Below are 21584 nucleotides of genomic sequence, written 5' to 3'. Positions count from 1 at the left end.
GTTTTGGATGACTTCTAATGAAGCTTTAAACATTTCTTGCTCAAAATCTGTTTTCGAGATTGATGCCATGCATCTAGATTCATAACGGATGACGGATGATGAAAATTTGCTGATGGCTAATCAATCATTATGTAGCAAAGCAATCATTAAATCAATTTGCTTAAAAGAGTTAAGTCTTCAACAAACTAGTACTCAATCTTAATTATAGTATTGTTAACTATATTAGAAAACATAAATTCAATTAAGTCATCACATTATTTTTATTATAAAGATTTTCAATCACAACAAAAACTATCTTGTTTATTTTGTAGCTATGTTGCTACATATTTAGTTTATAAATACATGTTCTTTGCATGGCTTCTTCTTATTGCTTAATTATTATCCAAATATTATTTTTAGAGAGTAGAAGTCTCCTCTTTAATTCTAATCTTTCATTTAAATGAATCTTTTATGCATTAGTAAGCGCTAGATGTCAAAGAGGAGGAATATTAGTTAGTTACTGACCCTTCAATGGCATCTGGTGTCATGCATCATTATTAATAGATTCATCTGATTCAACTTGATATATAATATATTAGTCCAATGCATTTGCTAGATTTTATATATTCAAATTCATTTTTTTTAATTTATTATTATTATTATTTTTTTATCTTAAAATTTAAAGTCAAAATCACGATGAAAATTATCTAATAAAAATAAAAATTTGGAATTTTAAGTTAAAACTTATCTCCCTAACATTTTGATTAGTATATAAGGAGATGCTGAAGCTCCACATAAATCTTATCTAGCATTAAAACGCCCTTTCATTCAATTTTGGGATAATTACATACATAGTAATGTAATTATTACTATCTACAAAATTAGCATCTAGATAATTAATTATTTGAACTGTCAAACCCACGAGAAAAATTTGCGTACGTAAGATTTACACAGCGCGGCGTACGTTTAGGAGGTTATTCAGAGGGTATTGGGGGGTTTTATTTGCATTATACCTCCTTTAATCTCTCTGTAACATACTCGTAACTTGTCTGTAACCTACAAATATATGAAAACAGAAACACAAAACTTATTAGAATGTACAGGTAAATTACAGGGGGTATAATGCGGATATAACCCTCCAATATCCTTTCAATAACCTCTCTGACATACGCAGCTGCGTATTTTTCTCCAAACCCACATATCTACCCTTGTGGCACGTTCAACTATTGAGAGATTGATAAAATGAGATATTTGAGCGAGAATTTGAGAAATAGATGAAAGATAATGTTAAATTTGTAAATATTAATTTCTTTCATCACACACACACACACACACATATATATATATATATAGATATATATATATATATATTATCCCAAATGAAAAATAGGGGTTAAAATTTTATTATGCATTTTAATATTATTAAAGAAAATGCTAATTTTATAAAAAATAATATTTCGAATATTATTTATGCAATTGGCTTCTTTTCTTTGTTAATATCTTAAAATTCATAATTAGAATTATGGTAGCATTATCCAATAAAATAGCAGTTTTGGAATTTTAAGTTGGAACTAATCTCACCAACATTGTGATTAAAAAGTAGATATAAATTATAAGCTCGTCACTCACAAGTCTAATCTAATATCGAAGCGCTTCTCCTCCTTTCCTCCGTCCTGACCGTCTGCCTCTCCTCCGCCAATTCGATCGATACAATTACTCCCAACTCCAAACCCTAATGCCGCTCCTCTCCATCTCCACCCCCGATAGCGGCCCATCATGATTCCGGTTGCCGGAAACCGCCGCCGATTATTCCCCGGCACTCCGCCCTCTCGCCTTTCCCTGACCGCCTTTCGCTGCCTCAGCCTCCGCCTTCGCTTACTCGTCCTCCTCCTGTTCCCTTCCTTATATATACTCCTCCTATCCTCCACTTCCTCTATCGATATTCACTCTTTTATCATCGATTTCATACCCGTCCTCGCATTCTCCTCTGGTCTTGTCCTCCTCCTCTGCCTTTTTCTGCCCTCTCTACGCGTCCTTCCTCGCCCGCCTACTCTCCCGCTTCTGTGGTCCATCGGAGGGACTCGCACCGATCGCCGGACCGGCCTTTCTGTACAGGTCTACAGCAACGGAGACGTCTACGAGGGGGAGCTCCGGTGGGGGAAGTGCCACGGAAGTGGGGTTTACTACTATTATAAGAGTGGAAAGTACGAAGGGGATTGGGTTGATGCTAAGTATGATGGATATGGGGTGGAAACTTGGACTAAGGGGAGCAGATACAAGGGACAGTATAAGAAGGGGCTTAGAAATGGTTTCGGGGTTTATCGGTTTTATACTGGTGATATTTATGCAGGAGAATGGTTGAATGGTCAGAGCCATGGTTATGGTGTGCATACTTGTGAGGATGGAAGCCGTTATGTTGGTGAGTTCAAATGGGGGATCAAGCATGGCTTAGGACAATATCGATTCAGGTAAATGGCTCAGTTATTTTTATTTATTTTATTTGGATTACTTCTTAGAAATGTGGTTGTGATTTTACGTGGTTTTTTTTCTAGGGAGGACTATTGCTATTATACGAGATTTATGGTTTTATTTTATTTTTTGCTGAAGTTATGTTTTGTGAATTGTTTTAGGTTATAACCAATATGCTGATCTTTTCATGATGTTTGATTTAGTATAATACTGAAGGCCTGTGGTCTGCACATCATATATAATGATAATTTTAATTGTTTTTGCTTATGATCATGTTAATTAGCCAAATTGGATCATTATTTTGGAGCCAAACATATGCCATTGCAATATTTAACAGCTATGCATTATTCTCATGTTGATTTGGCTATCAATTGTATATTTTTTTATTGGATATAATAGATCATTGGGAAATGTAGAAGCATTTTCCTGTAAAAAGCTCTTTTTTTAGCAAGTGGGTGTCTTATAGAGGATGTTTGTATCATGGTCTTATTAAAGATAGTTCTTCAAATTAACGTACTTCATGTATATGTTAAACTGTACTATCTTTGATGTATTTATTTGCTATGTATGGGCTTCTTATTTGCATGCCTATATTCACTATTTATCCGAGGATATATAATATACCTTGATGGATTCTTTGTTCATGCTGTTGAGCCTGTGACTAGTAGGGTATGACAGAAACTATTTTACAAACATTAATTTTCTCAACCAGGTCTCCAACTAGTATTTGAATTGGGACATGAAGCATAGTTAGTTCATTGTAATTTAGACTGTATTATTTAGGTGAGTTCTCTAAGGACATTGTATTCCTTTGTAAAAGTATTTAGTAGAAAAATAGATGTTCAAAACATTGTGGTTTTTTTTTTTTTTTTTTTTTTTTTTTTTTGGGTGAGCTTAATCAAGGGATACCTTAATAGATATTCAAAATTGAAAACACTTGTAAGTTGTAGAGACAAGCTAATTTATGTATCTAGTAGTTAGTTAGGGTTGATCTTAATCTATGTAGCACCGACACTTCTAAAAATTTGTGGTGCCAGTGTCGGACACATATCTAACACCAACACTTGTCTGACGCTCTCGGACACTTCTCCGACACTATAAAATATATGTTTGAATTTTAATCAGACTCGAGCAAGTCCGAGGCACCCTCAACATGACATCGGACGTGAGCTTAACACGATTTTGAGAGAATGGACAAGGAAATTAAAAAATTATAAAAATACGTGTTGTTTTTATTACACCTCATATCGAAACCGTCCTATCTCTCTTCATGTTGAAACTCCCTCTAATATTCATCAAAATCGAGTATCGAACGTGCATCCAATATTCCAAGCCGAGCATTAATAATTCTCTCTTTGTAATCATAGGATTTTTTAAATTATAGTAAATAAGTTGGATTATAAGTTGGATGAATTCTTTTGAAATATATTATATCTAATTTTTAAAAATTAATTTTCATAACCATGTGGTTTTATAATATAAATTAAATCTATGAAGTTAATATTTATTCTTGCATAATTTACATTGTGATATTTTTAATAAAGAGTAATGAAAAAATATATATTTTATATTAATAATTAATTAAATATAAACATGTGCCATGACATGTCTTGTCTTATTTTTTTCAATTACGTGGTGTCCCCGTATTGTGCGTGCGTGTCCGTACCCCCATATCTGTATTCGTGCTTCATAGATTTTAACTGACTATTCGGTGATGCAACGTCTATAAATTTTTGGGTTATGTTTATTCTTTCTACTAGAAATTTCTTTTTCTTGAGCAACCTCAATTAATTGAATATGTTGAATTCTAGTAAGTTGGAACTACCACTTTTTGAATCACATCATTGGAGTTTTGATGTTATAATTAGGGCATACCAAAACTGAAAAATTAAAAGATAGAATGGGATGAATATCCTCTTCTAGCCTAACTTTCCATTGCTTATTGAACTTCTACCTAGTGAGTGAATTGGAAGTTCTTATTTATTGGCTTTAAACCTTGTTATATTTGGAGAAAAATGCACTCCCGGAAGCAATAATGAGTGATGATGAGGCAAATAAAATATTGCAAATAAAAGACAACCAAAAATACACGAGACTTTGCATGATTTGGTGAGATCTACCAACTCCCATGGCCGTATAGAGTGATAGTTCTACTAGTTTAAATATGGTAGATATGGTTATAGGATACAATAGTTACTCAACCCAAATATTTTCAACTCTGTATTTGTTTATTCAGTAATTTTCAAGCATACAACCCAAGTAAAATGAGTTTATAGATATATGTTATTATATTCATTATTGAACACTCAAAGGCTCTAGAACAAGTTTGCAGGCTTTTCCTTTTTTGTTCTCTATAGAAGACAAGTAACAATATATAAATATATTATTATAATTCTACTGAAAATTATACCTCCCTCTGGAAGCTATAGGTTTTTCTTCCCACATTGGATGTTATATACAATCAAACCAATTATCACATCCTAATAAAACCTCCAGTCAAACTCCATCACCATGTTCGCACGAATTGTTGGTCTTTAAAACACTTGCTATTTCTTGTAATGACTACTCTAGGTATTCCGATGTTGATTTCTCGTCTCCTTCAATTGCTACTTTGACAACCACTTAACTTACATGAATTTAATGCCTTAAAACCAATCTCTAGTAATTAGTGAAAGCAAATAGTCTGACCTTGCTTACGTTATCTTGTTGTCAGCTTCCCGTGTTACTTTCATTGCCATCCACCTAACTAACCAATGTTAGTTGTTACTTGACTTCATACTTTGCTTGATGGTCTCTTCTTGAAGCTTGAGAGAATTTGATGAAAAATATCTTCTAAGCAGTCGGTCTTCCACTTTGTTTTATCGATTACTAAAGGTATTGGGAACAAACTTAAGAAACAATAATATTAGAAAATCCGCTAACTATAGATTTGATGGCTAGGATATGAAAATCAAAATTTGACTAAAATTAAATTATTTTATTTTAATTAGTGTTTTGAAATTAGAAATTTGGTCATGAGAGAAACTGAGGAAAGTAAGCTTCATACATCCTAACAACCTCATTTTGAGATTATATTTCTATGTTAGCCCAAGAAAGAATCTTTTTATTTTACCCCATCTCAATCAGCCTTTGGGGTTAACTGAGGCATTGCAATACCTCAATCCATTAATGATTGCCAATTTTTATTTCAACTTTTGCCTTGATGTTGAAATATTATTTACATTACAACGCCTCTCTCTCTCTTTTTGAAAACTACTACTTGATAGAAACTTTCTCATGTTGCACTTTTATTATCACTAGAAATTGATTTCTCAGTTGCTCTCATTGTTTCCGTAGTTGATGTCATGTACTAGATGTTATCAGTGTTTCTTGTACTATTATTATAACACTCTTGGCCATCTATTAAGAGCTAAGGGCTGTTTAGTCAGCTTCAAAAGAAGTATATTTGAAATCCTTTATTTGTTTTTCTTCAAACCAAATAAGAAAATATAAAGTTCCGCATTTATTTTACACTGACCCAAACAACTGGAAATTATTAGAAGTCCAATATATTACTTTTACACTGCATTAATTTTTGAGCAAACCAAATGACCCTTAGTGGAAAGAGTCAAGGTTTAACCTTCTTTTCTATCTGATTTGTTCAGATAAAATTCAACTTCAATTTAGGAATGGACCACATATTATTAAGTTCCTACAAAGCCCATCATTAATCTTAATTTGTATTGAACATTTATAGATTCATCCATATGATTTGAATTTATTTCCACCCCTATTTTGTGGTCCATCCTTTTCATGTGTTCAATCTTTCATATCTCTGACATTCATAGCGACAACCTTTTGATTTGCTCTTTTGTTAAGATTTGAATATCTTCATTATTGCTTCTGTTGTACTTCATTCTTTGCTCTTAATAATATGATTAGTAGAAAAAGAATCATCATATGATTCTCCTATTTTTGTCCTCGCTTAATATCATGTCATAGAAATCTTCTACATAGTTTTATGGTAATGATGTTAAAAGCTAAGTGCATAAAATTTGTCTTTGATTTTTGTACGAATTGAGCTTAATTTGTGATTAGATTAAACTCATTGATTTTTTACGCTTACCACTGCTCTAACTTAGCTTTTCTACAATTATGATAAAGTCTCAATGCACAACTCATCTTTGAAGTTTAGTTCAATCAAGCTTAACCTAATTATGATCTTATTGAACTCGTTAATATATTTTGTTGCAAAAGCGATTTCAATTATCCTGTGAGTGTAGATTTTTTTCCTTATATATACTTAATTACTGTCAAAGAATTATTGTATATGTCTAACATAGATTTTTTTTGTCAGTTGTTATTTTCTCGTGTAATATATTGAAGAAACATTCTTCTTTGTGACTGGCATTTAACTCTTAACACTTGCCGGTCCAATCTCAGTATTCTTGGCTTTTGATTGTGGCTTTGGCTCTAAGAGATAGATTCAACTTTCAGTGATAAAAATAATCATGTACTCCATGATTCATTACCTGAAGCAATTGTCATTAAATATGTTAAATTTTACTTTCCCATTTGCAAATGCTATTTTTCCTAATATTCCCCTAAATCCAATGGGTTGTTTGTAATAGATATTATTAGTTGAGAAGCTCTTGCTGATGAGCAATAACAAACAATATGTAACTTAAATATAAGCTACAGAAAGCAAGATACAATAATTTACTTCATTGGTGAAATCTATCTACATCTAAAACCACATGGAGGGATAATTCCATTAGTTTGGAGATAACTATAAGATACAATACACCCAAATATTTTCTACTCTTTATTCATCTCTCTAGTGATCTCTTTAGCCTCTTTCTCTCTAAAATCCCTGTCTTTGTCTTTTAGATTTATTTTCTTTTCAAACAAATACTAATGACAAACAGCCAAAGAAGCATATGATTATATACAAATATATATTATTATGCTCCCTGTTGAACACTCGGAGGCATATATGCATGTTTCTTCTCTTTTTTTTTTTTTTCTAATTAAGATAAATAGCACAAATTGGTAGTAAAAATATGTAATAACCGGTGATTTGGGTTGTAAAATCCACAAAAATCTAGTTGGTCATTGCGACTAATACATTAAATTAGTTCCATTAATTTTTTGCAAGCTCTTTAATGTTTTCATCCATATTTCTTATTTTGATAAACATCATGAGATGTAGAGTTGTAGAGGCCAATTGATATAGGATGTCTTACATTCAAGGATTTTAATATATTTCTACTATAAAGATGGAAAAAATCAAGAACTAGCGCTCAAAATTTTGCAAATAATAAAGTTTTAATCTTTGTCGATTATTTGTATTTTTAATGAGAAAAAAATGAAGGTAATCAATTTAGATGAAAATTCAAGTCTTTTACTAGAAATTCTTGACCAAGAAAACCGTAAAATGAGTTGAAACACACTCCTGTTGAAAACTAACTTGGATTCAATATGATTAAACACGGTCAATCCAATGACAATTTAGAGCAAATAATAGAAGGTAGATGAATGAAATCACCAAATTTAGCTTTCACCCTTGTAGAATGAGATGATATCTCCAAAAAAAATCTATTGATCTCTGACTTGTTCAAGAAGTTGACTTTTGAAGTAGTTAAGTAGTGCATTCAACTAGAGTTGTGTTCAGAAAAACTAATTGAGTTGTGTACATGCCTTTGGTCCTTTATAGTAATCATAATATCCCTTTTGGAATTCTCTTTACATTATCAAAAGTAGCATAAAAGTCACAAATATCTGTTATCAGGAAATAGAGCATATCACAGGAACCAAGATTTTGGATATTGACAGCCATGACTAACATAAGAACCTAAACCACAAATGGAAAACTACTTTTTGCCAGGATAGGCGAACAACCTTGAACCATAGTCTATCACCAGAGAAGCCAACCGAGTTATCGGTACATTAGAGGGTTTGCAAAAGACTCGAACGTAGTATGAGCACTCAGTGGTTATAACAAAGAGCCGCAAAAAATGCAAAATAGAGAATCAGGGAACTGGAGAATGAAGGAATCAATTCAGGTCAAGTTTTCATTATAGGATAATATTCTTGGAGCATTCATGCAAAGATTTATTAAAATTAAGATCAACTCAAAGCTTATCTTTCATCTTACGCATAAAATTTGCATTTTTGGTGACTTCAATTTTTGAAACTTTGCATCTCCAATAAATAAAATGCTAGAGCTTTATAAAAGAATATAAACTACAAATACAGCCTTGCAGTAAAATTGTTGTCATGATATACCTTTTAGCATGCTATTTTCTTGTACAGGAAGGCTGATAAGTATCTGATCGAACAAAAGATCAACTTCCATTCCTTTTTTGAGTTAATTTTCAAGACAAATTCCGTCCATATTGTTGAGTGTCTGTCTTGTTATAAAACATTCACCTCGGTTTATATCTGAATTGAATTTTATGACAAGACAAAATTCCGTCCATATTGTTGAGTGTCTGTCTTGTTAGAAAACATTCACCACGGTTAATCTCTGAATTGAATTTTATGAGGGTGGTATTGGCACTAATCTTATATGTATATTTTTATGAATATTTAAACTTCTAATTAAAATTTTATCTTTCATCTCATATGTCTTAGCACAAACAATTTTCTTTTTCTTGGACTCCAGACTTACAGATTAACATTGCTAACAAATTAAATACTTGAGCTTTATAATTGAACATAAACAACAAACAAAGTTTTCCGCTGCAAAATTTTAATCATGATATCGTTGTTAGACTTGTAGTTTCTTCCACAGGATGGCTCATAAGTGTGATGAAACAAAAGATGAACTTCCAATCCTTCTCTATGGTAATTTTTATGACAAAGTTTCATCGGTATTGTTGAGTACCTAAGAAACATTTGTTTCACTCATAGAATTGAAGTCTATTCTAACATGTGGGTCTTACAGAACATTTGATATTTTCTTACACTTATCTTGTATGGTATTAGTTTTCTCACATTTAGTCCATCGGACCTATATTTTCCATCAATATCGAATTTCCTTTTTTTTTTCTTTCAGAATATCTGATGTTATTATAGAGACCATTATCATCACTCATTTTTCTTTCATTTTATTTTATGTTGCTTGCGGTGCTAAAATTATTTCTCACAAAATTTTTGTAAACCTTCATTCAATTTGTTGCGTTCAGTCTGGTCTCTTACCCTAGTCCCTACAACATTATTTTTTTTTATAATTACTATTTGCGCTCAGTGTAACTATGGAACAATTAGGCTAGAAACATACGTCATAGCAGATACTAATCTATTCTGAGCTTACGTCGTAGCAGATGCTAATCCATTCTGAACTCGTACTAACGTTGCAAGATATTTTGTTCCATCTTTTCACCTACATTTTTTATCAATCAAATTTGCATATTTAACTGAAAACGGATGCAGGAAATAGCTAGCCTTAACCTGTCATCGTTAATAAGATTTGAATATTTTGATTAAGTCTATTGGTTACCTGTATACTAAACTAAGTCTCCCTTAGAGAACGTGTGACAATGTAAATTACCAAAAGTCTATTCTCTGTAAATTGTTTTGCAATTCCCTTCTGTAATATGTTTTACAATTCCCTTTATTTAAACCAAGTTTTCACATCTCTTATTCTTGTTCTACTGTATCTAGGAATGGAGACACCTATGCAGGAGAATATTTCGCCGACAAGATGCATGGCTTCGGGGTCTACCAATTTGCAAGTCAGCAATGCTACGAGGGAGCATGGCATGAAGGAAAGAGACAAGGTTTAGGAATGTACTCTTTCTCGAACAGCGAGGCACACTCCGGTCACTGGGCAAACGGCATCCTGCAAACTTCTAGCACTCGAAACGCCTTCCCTGGAACTCCATTCGCAGTTAACCATTCCAGAGTACTCAATGCTGTTCAGGTTCACAAAACCTTTCAAAACTGTAAATTACATAGCAAATAACTTTTTAACCAATTGTCAAATTAGTCCTCTTACTATTTTGATTAGGTCATTTTAGTCTGTTTTGTTTTAAGGGATACTGATTAGATTTTGGATGTCAGGAAGCAAGAGCAGCAGCAGGAAAGGCATATCATGTGTCAAGGGTGGATGAGAAAGTAAATAAAGCTGTTGCTGCTGCGAATAAAGCAGCCAATGCAGCCAGAGTTGCTGCTTCCAAAGCTGTCCAAACTGAGAAGAGAATTCATAGAGATGTGCTCGATTTCCCCATCCCAATAGTATGATAATCTTTTCACTTTCTTTCGATCGGAAGCCATTATGAACGAGCATTCGCCGCATTTTAGACAACATTCTATTGAGATTGAAGACAAAACTATGCAGATTTGTGTATGAGGATTTGCTCTTAGTTGACGAAGAGGATTGATAAAAAAGAATCTAGTGACTGACCACTTTAGGAGTAGGTTCTTCTTGCCTTCACTCTCATCTCAGGTAAATTAGCTTTTTTTTATTTATTTATTTATGTGGAGTTTTAATCTGTATAGGAACAAAAATTTCATCAATGGACGATGCGAGAATCTTGATAGTAATTATATCGTGTCGTATGACAATGAATGAAGTGCACAAATTTAGCTCACTTGCTATGCATGACAATGAATGCGTTTTGGCATAGGCAGTATTCCTTGTAAAAGGAATGCAAAATTTCTGAATGTTCTAATAATTAAATGAAGTGTAAAATTTAAATGTATGAAATTTTTTTTCTAGTTAAATATAAATATATGTTGAATTCCTTTGATTTAGGTGAATTTCAAATTCAAATTCTCTGGTATAAAATATGGGCGTAGCCGCTTATTGCTTGCCATATAAAATATTCGCGGTAGCCTGTCATTGTTGGATGACAACCGTTATCGTCGTCATAATTTGTTTCTGCCAATTTTCACGATCTGCCGATGGCAATTGGGTTTTAGATTGCATTTATATTATTTTTATTTATCTAGACAAATAATAATAATAATAATAATAATAATAATAATAATAATAATAATAATAATAATAATAATAATAATAATAATAATAATAATAATAATAATAATAATAATAATAATAATAATAATAATAAGCCCTGGAAAAACTTGAATTATGGAGGTCTACATTGGAGTCTAAAGGCCTTCATTTGAGTAGAACTAAAATTGAATACATGGAATGTAATTTTAGTAATAGTAGCTATAGTGACAGAAGTATAGCTTTGGGTGATCAAATTATTAAAAGATGTGAATGATTTAGATATCTCGGTGTGTTGTTCAAAGCGATGGTGATATAAATGAGGGTGTTAATAGTAGAATGTTAATAGTAGAATTTGTAGAATTTAAGTTGGTTGGTTGGAGTGGAGGAATGCTTCGGGCCTTTTGTGTGATAGAAAAGTACCACTTAGACTGAAAGGAAAATTTTATAAGATGGTAGTGAGACCTCCAATGTTCTATGGCGCTAAATGTTGGCCTTTAAAAGAGAAAAATAATACTAATTTAAGTGTTGCCGAGACGAGAATGATTAGGTAGATGAGTGGCTTTACACTTGGAGACAAAATGCGAAATGAATATCTTCGTGATAGGGTTGGTTGAGCTCCAATGACTGACAAAATTAGATAAAGTCATTTTAGATGGTTTGGTTACATTAAACATTGACCATCTGATGATCCGATTAGGAGAGTAGATGTTTTAGATTCGACTTATGTTAAGAAATCGACTTAAGATTCGACTTATGTTAAGAAAGACAGAGGTAGACATAGGAAGACTTGGGCTTATTGTATAAAAAAATGATCTTAATTTATTAGAACTAAATGAAAATATGAAACTATATAGGACGCAATGGTGAAAAAGGATTCTTGTAGCTGACCCCACGTAGTTGGATTAAGGCTTTGTTGTTGTTATTGTTGTTGTCACTTTTGCTCCAAACATACAAAACCCTAAGTCGCTAGGGTGTGCAATCAACGAAAGTAATGACCAAATCGTGGCATGTAAGGATCTCTAAAATTCTAGTCTCTAGTATATCTATCATTTCCACTATGTGTCTAAGTCCTACCCGATTAACCCTCATATTTCTCATCCTTCATTGCACTCCACTTCACACGCTTCAAATTCTTTAAACACGATAAATCCTTCTTCAAATTCCATCTACTATATCTGAGATTTAAGGCAAAAAGAAGGAGAAATGAAATTTATGATCCTGAATGGTTTAAAGTTGTTATCTTACTATTTAGACAATATATCTAATATTTAAGGCAAAATAGAGGAGAAGCGGATTTAAGATCCATTAGGGATTTCTTTTGTCATTTTTGTTGATTGGTAAAGTTTAGGTTAAATTCTACTTATTGCTGCTTAATTTCTACTACCAAACAACACCTAAATGAGGAATTTAGGGCAAAAAAGTGGAGACACAAGATTTAAATTCATGTAGCTTTTAAAGGTGTCATTATTAGTTGTTTGACAAATCATTCAACTAAACAGCTTCTAAGTGAGTGATTTAGGGAGAAGTGGAGGAGAAACGAGATTTAAGATATTATAGGATTTATGGTTAATAATTAATAAATTAGTAGCTACAATCACTTTTGTAAATTTATTTATTGAACTTTTTTGTGAAAATCTAAATATTTATTTGAGTTTTTAGCTCGTTTATTGACTTTTGTCGATCAATCGCAGCTACTAATTTATATCGACACATTACAAATGAGCTAAAAATGAAATAAACGAGTTAAAAACTCAAATAAATGTGTCGATTTAAATTTTATAATGTTTAAACTTGATTTGTTTAAATACTCATTTACTTTTCATAAACAATTTAAGTTTAAACATTATAAAATTTAAACAAGTCAAACTTGAACTATATATGAAAGCTCGACACAACCTCAAGCCGAACATAAACAACTTATAACTATATCAAGCCAAATCCGAACTATGATATATTCTGCTCGCTCGACTCGTTTACAACCCTAGGTATGGATGCTTATTTTGTAAGGGAAATTTTATTTGATTTTTAAATTGTTATCCATATAATATTTATATTTGGAATGATATCATCTAACTTCAATTATTTTTAATGAGCGATACCTTTTCATATTTATGGATGCTCATAAATTTAAGATCGACAATTCTTAATACATGCTCTTGTCCACCTGAGAGCTGATCAAATTTGAGAAAGGAAGCTTTATTTCGTAGACAGACTACTTTTCTAGCTGATAGGAGGGCTAAATAAGTAATTTCAAAGATCCACCACACATATTCAATAACCCTCCTCTAAAGACTTATCACCTATTCTAAATGAGCAATCTCTACTACAATGGTTTCCAGAGTGGAGACGATGGATGTTTTAAGAACTGATGTCAAGATTTATAGAGAATTCACCAATTCATTTAGTTTAAGATTATAACCGAGCCAAGCTAACCTTTGAGTCGATTGAATCCGATTTGATAAGTGGCTCGTGAGCTAAACTTGATGCGTGTCGGAAGATTTACAGCGGTGGAGTAATTGATTAGTGTCATAAATGTTAAACTAAAATTCAAGAGAGACTTGAGTAATTAAAGTGGATACCAAAATTTTTTACGTGGAAAATCCTGGAAAGTGAAAAAAATCATAAGGTCTCTAGCTCAGTTGAAATAATTCAATATATAATGGTGAGTACACAGAACTACTATTCCCCTTAGTTAAGGAAGATGGGATTGCAAAATTGATGTGCATTGGTATTTTAGCAGTAATAGTCATAACGGGCTGTGAAAGCCATAGTCGATTGCTATGAAGACAGTAATCTATTGTGAATATTGTAGATGGTGGTTGTAGTACTAACTTGTTGTAAATGTTACAGTTGAAAGATGTGGTAGTAGTTGGCCACAGAGGTCATAGTAGGAAGTTGCAGGAGCTATGATCCACTCGACATTATTGTTCACATAAACCTTAGTAGTAAGCTGCAATAACGTCCGTAGGCCACAAAAGTCAGAGTTGGGGCCGCCTGAGTTGTGGACAATGTAGGGTGTAGTTAGTCACATTAGTTGTAATGGAGAGATGCTACACCAAATGCAGTATTTTACACTAAGAGTGTGTTTAGGGCAGCTATGTGTTTCAGAATAAGCAGATTATCCTGAAACGCGGCCCAAGGGTCGACCGCGAGGTTTGTCCCGGGGCCTACGTTTAGTGTAAAAATGGAACCGCATTTTCGGATAAGCAGGCGGCAAAACACGTTATCCAAACAGTACCGCGGCGTTTTCAAAAAAAACTCCGGCACTTATAAGCTGCCCCAAACGGGTCATAAGTGTGTAATTACAAAAATACATCATTCATAATACACCAAATGCAATAATTACAAGGGCATTTTGGCCATTTAACAAATAACCAGCTAATCCAACGGTCAATGACGACTCATATTGATTACCATCGATCATAATTTTTTTTTTTTAAATGAATTTAGGATCTTAATAGCACCTCATTCAAGTAATATTGGTCTCATTGAATTCCTCTAATCGAAAAACTCAACTTGATTATAAGTATGTCAAATTTAAAATTTATTTGATCTTCCGATTAATTAACCCATACCTTCAAAGATCAAGTCTTGATCGAACTCAAATTAGATAAATTTTAATATCATTAAATTCTTCTCATCAAAACAATCAATTTGATTATGAATTTATTGAAATCAAAATTATAAATAACCTTTAATTTGAATCTAAAAATTTCTTATTAAAAAAAAAATCTCGAGATTCAAGCAAAACAATATAATTTTTTTATAACATTTAAATCTACGTGGTAAGATAATACAGCCCAAATTATTGAGACGAATCATAAAGATATCTCATTTAACAAACAGGAAGCTAAGAAAAGCAATCCCAGAACAGTCTTAATTTAAAAAAAAAATACATGTAAATATTAAAAAGGTGACCAAAGACCAAATCCTGTGGCATGCTTTTGTTTAAACGACGAAAACCATTAAGTCCATAACATAACACAAACTGTTTGTGATATCTTCCTTACACTTTCACTAATAAGAAAATTGCACTTATGCAATTCAAAAATTCAATAATGAACCATACTTTTATAGGACACCCTCTCATAGAATTATATATAAATATATATAATTCTATGAAAGCCAACTTAATATCTTGATAATTTACAATTTCAATCAAAAAAATCCATAGTTCAAGGTCTTTTATATTTAATATGCATGAATTTGCAATTAAATACGCTAAAATTTCAAAGCATATACATGATTCTCCCACCACACCCCTGCTATTTAGGAAAGGAGCAAGACAAGATTCTGCCTCTACCATAAATGTATCAGAAATTAGTCTCCAAAGCATGCATTAAAATAAGGATTTTTAAAAAAATAGTTTTTAAATTTTGCTGGAAACTCAAAAAAATCCTGGATTTAACAGCTTCAAGCCAAGAAAAATAAACTTATAGAGTCGACTACCCTAAACAACAGAAAAATACAATAATCTAAATTTAAAAATGGAGGCCATGATTAGCCGGCTACGCATGGAAAATGGTCGAATTAACTCTCTGTCTGCTCCCTTAGCCTTCTGATGGTGCTTCGAACGGTAACTGCACTTGCAGTGCTGAGAACAAAAGAAAAGAAATGTGTCAGCAACTTCTTCCTTCATCCTATATTCTGATACTAATACAAAAGTCCATCTTTTTTTTTTTAAAAAAGGAAGATTTACATGTGCATACCTCATACCTTAACTTCAATTTTTACATATAAACCACTTTACCCATGCATGAAAAGGTGTATCACACTTTTTAAAAGTTAAAAGTGGTATCTTTGGTGTGATTTGAAAGATTTGAGTGGTATAAAAGTAAAAAAAGTAATGTTTAGATGTTAGATATGCAAATACATAGGAACTTGATGATATGTATGTAAATGCCATGCACTTTCAACACACCATGGATACATGATCCTAGTGGTGTGAACTCCTGAGCTTAATGATGCTAAACTTCATAAATGATTCGACTAATGAGCCAACTTTTAACTCACCTCATTAACTCATGAGCCAAGTCATTTATAAAATCTTAATCTATAGTACAAATATACGGCATCATAAATATTTAGATATTATATCTTTATCCTTTACCTTAAGTGATTTTGTATTATTTCTCCCTTAAATTTTCACTGTTGTAATCGGTTTACCACAACTAGTACTGGAATAAGAATCAGCTTCTATCTTTCACAACGAGTAAGTTAGCTTATGAGCCACAAGCTCAACTCAAACTCATAGCATTGAGCACAAGCTCAAAATTGACAAATAGTACACTCAAATTGGCTCATTTATACTCTCAGTTTTTCATGAGCACTGCTGGTGTGATTAGTAGCCTACCACCAATTCAAGCGTGTTTGCTAAATCTAAAAAATGCTAGATTGATTATTCAAGTTTTCATTTAAATCTCCTGTACTACAATGATTGTAATGTCATTAAACTGTGGGGGTAATTCATTAATGCAAGTCAAGTAGGATACGGACAGTTCAATATCACTGCTTGCATCAAAAATGTTTTGTTGCGCAACCCATTTAAAACAAAAAACAAAAACTATATATATATATATTATATATATATATGTAATAGTTAGATGCAATGCTTTGGTGCCAAATGAGAGGATAAAAAATGTGCAAGGCTTGTGAAAGAGTTGGTAGAAAGTCATCTCTCAAATTAAAAGACCAAACTTCAAAGCATACTTAAATCACAAATTTTTAACCTAATTGTCACTAAGGCTCAACTTCCAGAAAATTTAAAAAAAACGAGACTACTAAAGAGGTTGAGGCGAGAGTGGTGTCTTACTTCAGAGTATAGGCACCGCCAGCTTTAACTTTGCCGCAGTCCTTGCATCCCCATATACCAACAGCTTTCCGCTTCACAGCATACTGGATTTAAGAAGCCATATTTTTTCAAGTCAAGCATGTCAATCAAATGAGAAGAAACAAGCTCTGCACTGAAGTCATTTACCTTGCCACAGAACTCGCAGAAGTACTTGGCATGCTGGCTGACTTCCATTTTCTTGATCTGCTTCCTCAAACTCGCACCATAGCGGGTGCCTGAATGATTTCAGATGAAAAGACACAACTAATCGCAGGGTTTTTCAAAGCTTGCAAAGTATCGATCAAAACATGGATCACTGTTGTGGGGGGGGGGAGGAGAGGGGGGGGGGGGGGGGGGATTGTTTTTTGTTTGAACATTTTAAATAAAATATAATTGTTTTTAAAACACTCCAAACTTCTAAAAAATATTTTTGAGTGTTTTCAAAAATATGTTAACTTATTTTTAGAAACAAAAAATAAAAACATGTAAAAAACACATTAAAAAAACATATTTTTAAAAACAAAAAAATAATAAAAGCAAATTGATCTCAAGTAATTCCTCAGCTTATGGCGAAACTTACCATACTTCCCAACAATTCCTGCCTTCTTTGTTCGCTTTGTCTATGTCAACAAGCAAAAATTGAGTCAATAGATTATATAAATCCTCACAAAATAAAATAACATAAAATAAAAACAGTTGACTAATTAATTGCTAATTCAGAATTCAAAAGGAAATAGAAATTTTTATCAAAGAAATTTTTAGCCCTCTATGAAAAAGAGATTGTTTAGGGATTCAAACTTAAGAGCTAAAGAATGGCTGTTTTCTATTCATCTAGGAATTAGCCTGACAGTTTATCTGGATGCACATTACTTAAATGCATGACTACAAGCCCTTGTGATTCTCAGAGTAAAGAATCAAATCACAAGTCTTGTATATTCTCTTTTAAAACCCTGAGAGAAGTTTAAGACTACAATAATAAAATCCTTCAAAATTCCTCTTAACTAATTCAGAATCTTCATAGCACAATACCATTTTGACAGTTTCACAAAAAACACAACAGAAGTGTAAAAATTATTTGCTTTGAACAACTAAACTATATAGAGGCATTTACATATATACCACCCAATTCCAAAGTATTGACATATCTAACACCTAAATTTTACTTTTTACATTTATACCATGATAAACTTTAATATCACATACAAAATACCATCACTTTAACTTTTAAAAAACCTTTTCATGCATAGATAAGGTGATATGCATGTAAAAATTGAAGTTTAGATGTTAAATATGTAAATACATAGGAATTGAGTGGTATGTAAGTAAATCTTCCATTTATATATTACAAGCAGGAGTCGCTCAATGTTCATTAAATACCAATTAAATATTACAAATCTACAATTTGTAAGTGCCTATCCTTGGATAAGAAATGCTTTTCATGATACAAAAAGAGGTTCATCACATGATACAAAATCAAATGTCATTATTGGCTTGGAAAAACTAGAACAAAATGGTGATACAAGTAAATAATGAACAGCTGCATAAAGCTTCTATATACTATCTTCTCATAATTTTTGAAAGATCAACACAGAATCCTACGAATGTACCCATTTGGTTCATGAAAATCCTATATGATGATAAAGCAGTTTCTAACACAATACGTGAATCTAAAAGCAGCTCCAAAAGCCCAATTGATACTCAAATTTATTGAAAAAACTAATTAAAAGACCAAACAACCTCAAACTTATATGATTAATCAACAAAAGATTCACTCAAAGCAATGAATCCAATCAAATAAAAAACATCTAATTTTGCATGAGAAAAACTAGAATAAGTTAATTAGCTTAGATCCTTGGACAAATTTGACGAGGCAAGCTGACCACTCACGGATGCAGCTCTCTAATATTATCATTATAATGTAAATCCAACCTTTCTTGGTCCTTAGATTAACTTTTTTTAATAAACTTAAGAATCAACTTGAACATTTTTAGTTACTCTTAAGGGCCACTAGCTAGCTGAATTTACCCAAGATTTAGGTAGTACTTAGCATAAATCCTGCTAAATAGTTACAAGAAAAAAAAAATACTTCAAATCCAACAGAATCTTAAATCCCATTTTTCCTCAGTTCACCCTCAAATACCAAATTTAGTAAATCCTAAAATTATCATTTAACAAATCCACAAGTCTTAATAACTTCTTCACACACAACTGCTTCCATTAATGCCTTTCCTAGAAAGCACCCGTTGCAACTTCCCGATGAGGTCTCTTATAATTAATAACACACTGACTATAATAATTAAATTATATAAATTAATCTTGATGATTACTCTCAACTAATAAGAAAATAAATTGATTTAAAGAAATAAATATTATTTATGACTTAAGTTGAACAATTAAAATTTATTATATTTAATTAATTTCATAAATTAAAACTTAAGAACTAATATTATTTAATTAAAAGTTCATTATCTTAACTGATATTTTTTTTACATTTAGTTTGTCAAAATATAAGTTATTATTTAATTACCTAAATATATAACTACTTAATCATTAATTGAGATATTTAATAAATCTAATTCATGTTGATACAAGCAAAGTTAACAAACAAAAATGTCCCATTCATATGAATCCTTAGATCCTGAAACAAGAAGCCAAATACTTTGCTTAGATTTAACAGGATTTAACACCTATCCTACAAATAGCTTCGGGTTTTAACCCACATAAGATTTAATAAATCCAGTCTATAGAGTTTACCAAATTCTCATTAAGTTAAATCTTGATTGCTGCCAAAACAGCCCCTTACATTTGTGCATTGCATTTCAATATTTTTTTTTTTGGGAATTAACATACACAGCACCCAATTATTATGATTTTACCTATCTCACACCCAAACTCTCACTTTTACAAACCAAGCACACAACTTACCTTTTTCACCACTTCTCAATTGTGAACTCCACATTTCATCTATAGGTAAGAAGCTGGTTTTGTAAAAATGAGAGTTTGGGTGTGAGATGGGAAAATGTAAAAAAAATGGGTGCTGTGTGTGTAAATTTCAGATTTTTTTTTTCTTTCTGGGAAGGGAAAAAAGATGACACAAACAGACCTAAATGGAAAAACAAGCAGAATGGTTGTAGACACGGAAAATTACGAAACTAAAGGCTATGCATCTCAAGAGTTGAGAGATTAGAGTAACTGAAAAGTGAAGTAGCAAAATGAACAGCGCTGCTTCAAATAATTATGAAGTCCTGCCATTTAGTTCAGTAAGAAAACAAAGAATTTATCATCCGCATCAATATAAAGGTTAAGAACATCAATCACAAGTCAGCATAAGAAGGGCTTGATCGTTCCTTTCACTTATTCGATTCCATCATTCCGAATCCTGCAACCACTCCTGAGTCCAACCCTTCATTCCCCAAGTATTCAAAATATTAAATCTCTTAAAAAATAACTTGCATCGGATCGGCGAAAACAGATTTGCATTAGAAATTAGGCTTCAAACTAAGAGAAGGACAAGCCTTCCGTAGCAAATCCCTTGAAAGTTACATCTAGAACCTTTGGTGAGAAAAATCTTAAGTTTTGTTTTAAGTAAAATCGATTTTAATGTCACATTCAATCGATAAAAGGTTTAAAAAACGATGAACCGATCAAGAAAGATATTCGACGGAAAAGCGTACCATTTTGAGACGATGTCGGCGACTGCAGGCAGGCTGATGGAAACCCTAAACACGAAGCACCGCTAGTTTTGCAAACTTCCTTTATGCGTACAACGAATATATATGCCCCAATGCCTCGTGGGCTCGGGTGTGAACAATTTGGCTAGAGGGGCATTATAAGTAGCTGGTGTAAACGTGCCGAATACGAGCGATGAGTGAGCCCAGACTCAACTCGTGTTCGGTTTATTTATATTTCGAGCTCAAAAAGTATATTTGTGTTCGTCTCGTTTGCTTAGCGAGCCGAACACAAGCCCTTCAGAACACGAGCCGTTCATGAACAAAGAGTCGTTTTGACAACCCCAATCACGTAGTCATAAGATATTAAGGGTGGGACAATATTTAAAACATCATTTGAATCTAATTTAATATTTTTTATTTTATTTTCTTCATCGATACTTTTAATTCATTATAATTTTTTGTAGTTTTATAGTCAATTAAATTTTTAAAAAACGTTACTCATCATAGATATATATGTGTATATATAATTGATTAATAGTATTTCGAGCCAAAATGAGACGAATACGAACGAACAAATATTAGTTCGTGTTCGGCTCGTTAACTTAGTGAACGAACCAAACATAAGCTTTTTAACAAGCTGAACACGAGTTATTCGCGAATAACGAGCCGTTTTGACCGCCCTACTAATAAA

At 32.3% G+C, this 21584-nt stretch overlaps 2 protein-coding genes across 2 annotated transcripts; one reads left to right on the top strand and one right to left on the bottom strand.

Annotated features, from left to right (window-relative positions):
- Positions 1–1602: 1602 nt before the first annotated feature.
- On the top strand, positions 1603–11024 carry LOC110020748 (MORN repeat-containing protein 1). The gene is made up of 3 exons (XM_020718955.1): positions 1603–2447; positions 10096–10354; positions 10495–11024. The coding sequence occupies exons 1-3, from the start codon at positions 1756–1758 to the stop codon at positions 10672–10674; spliced, it is 1131 nt and encodes a 376-aa protein (XP_020574614.1). The 5' UTR covers positions 1603–1755; the 3' UTR covers positions 10675–11024.
- Positions 11025–15743: 4719 nt separating this feature from the next.
- On the bottom strand, positions 15744–21015 carry LOC110020776 (60S ribosomal protein L37a). Its single transcript, XM_020718994.1, has 5 exons — positions 20897–21015; positions 17803–17842; positions 17370–17458; positions 17205–17287; positions 15744–15986 (listed from the first exon to the last, which is right to left on the bottom strand). The coding sequence occupies exons 1-5, from the start codon at positions 20897–20899 to the stop codon at positions 15923–15925; spliced, it is 279 nt and encodes a 92-aa protein (XP_020574653.1). The 5' UTR covers positions 20900–21015; the 3' UTR covers positions 15744–15922.
- Between the last annotated feature and the right edge of the window lie 569 nt (positions 21016–21584).

This window comes from Phalaenopsis equestris, unplaced genomic scaffold (assembly GCF_001263595.1).
Source record: "Phalaenopsis equestris unplaced genomic scaffold, ASM126359v1 Scaffold000107, whole genome shotgun sequence".
Classification (NCBI taxonomy): Eukaryota; Viridiplantae; Streptophyta; class Magnoliopsida; order Asparagales; family Orchidaceae; genus Phalaenopsis; species Phalaenopsis equestris.
This window is presented reverse-complemented; position numbering and strand designations above follow the sequence as displayed.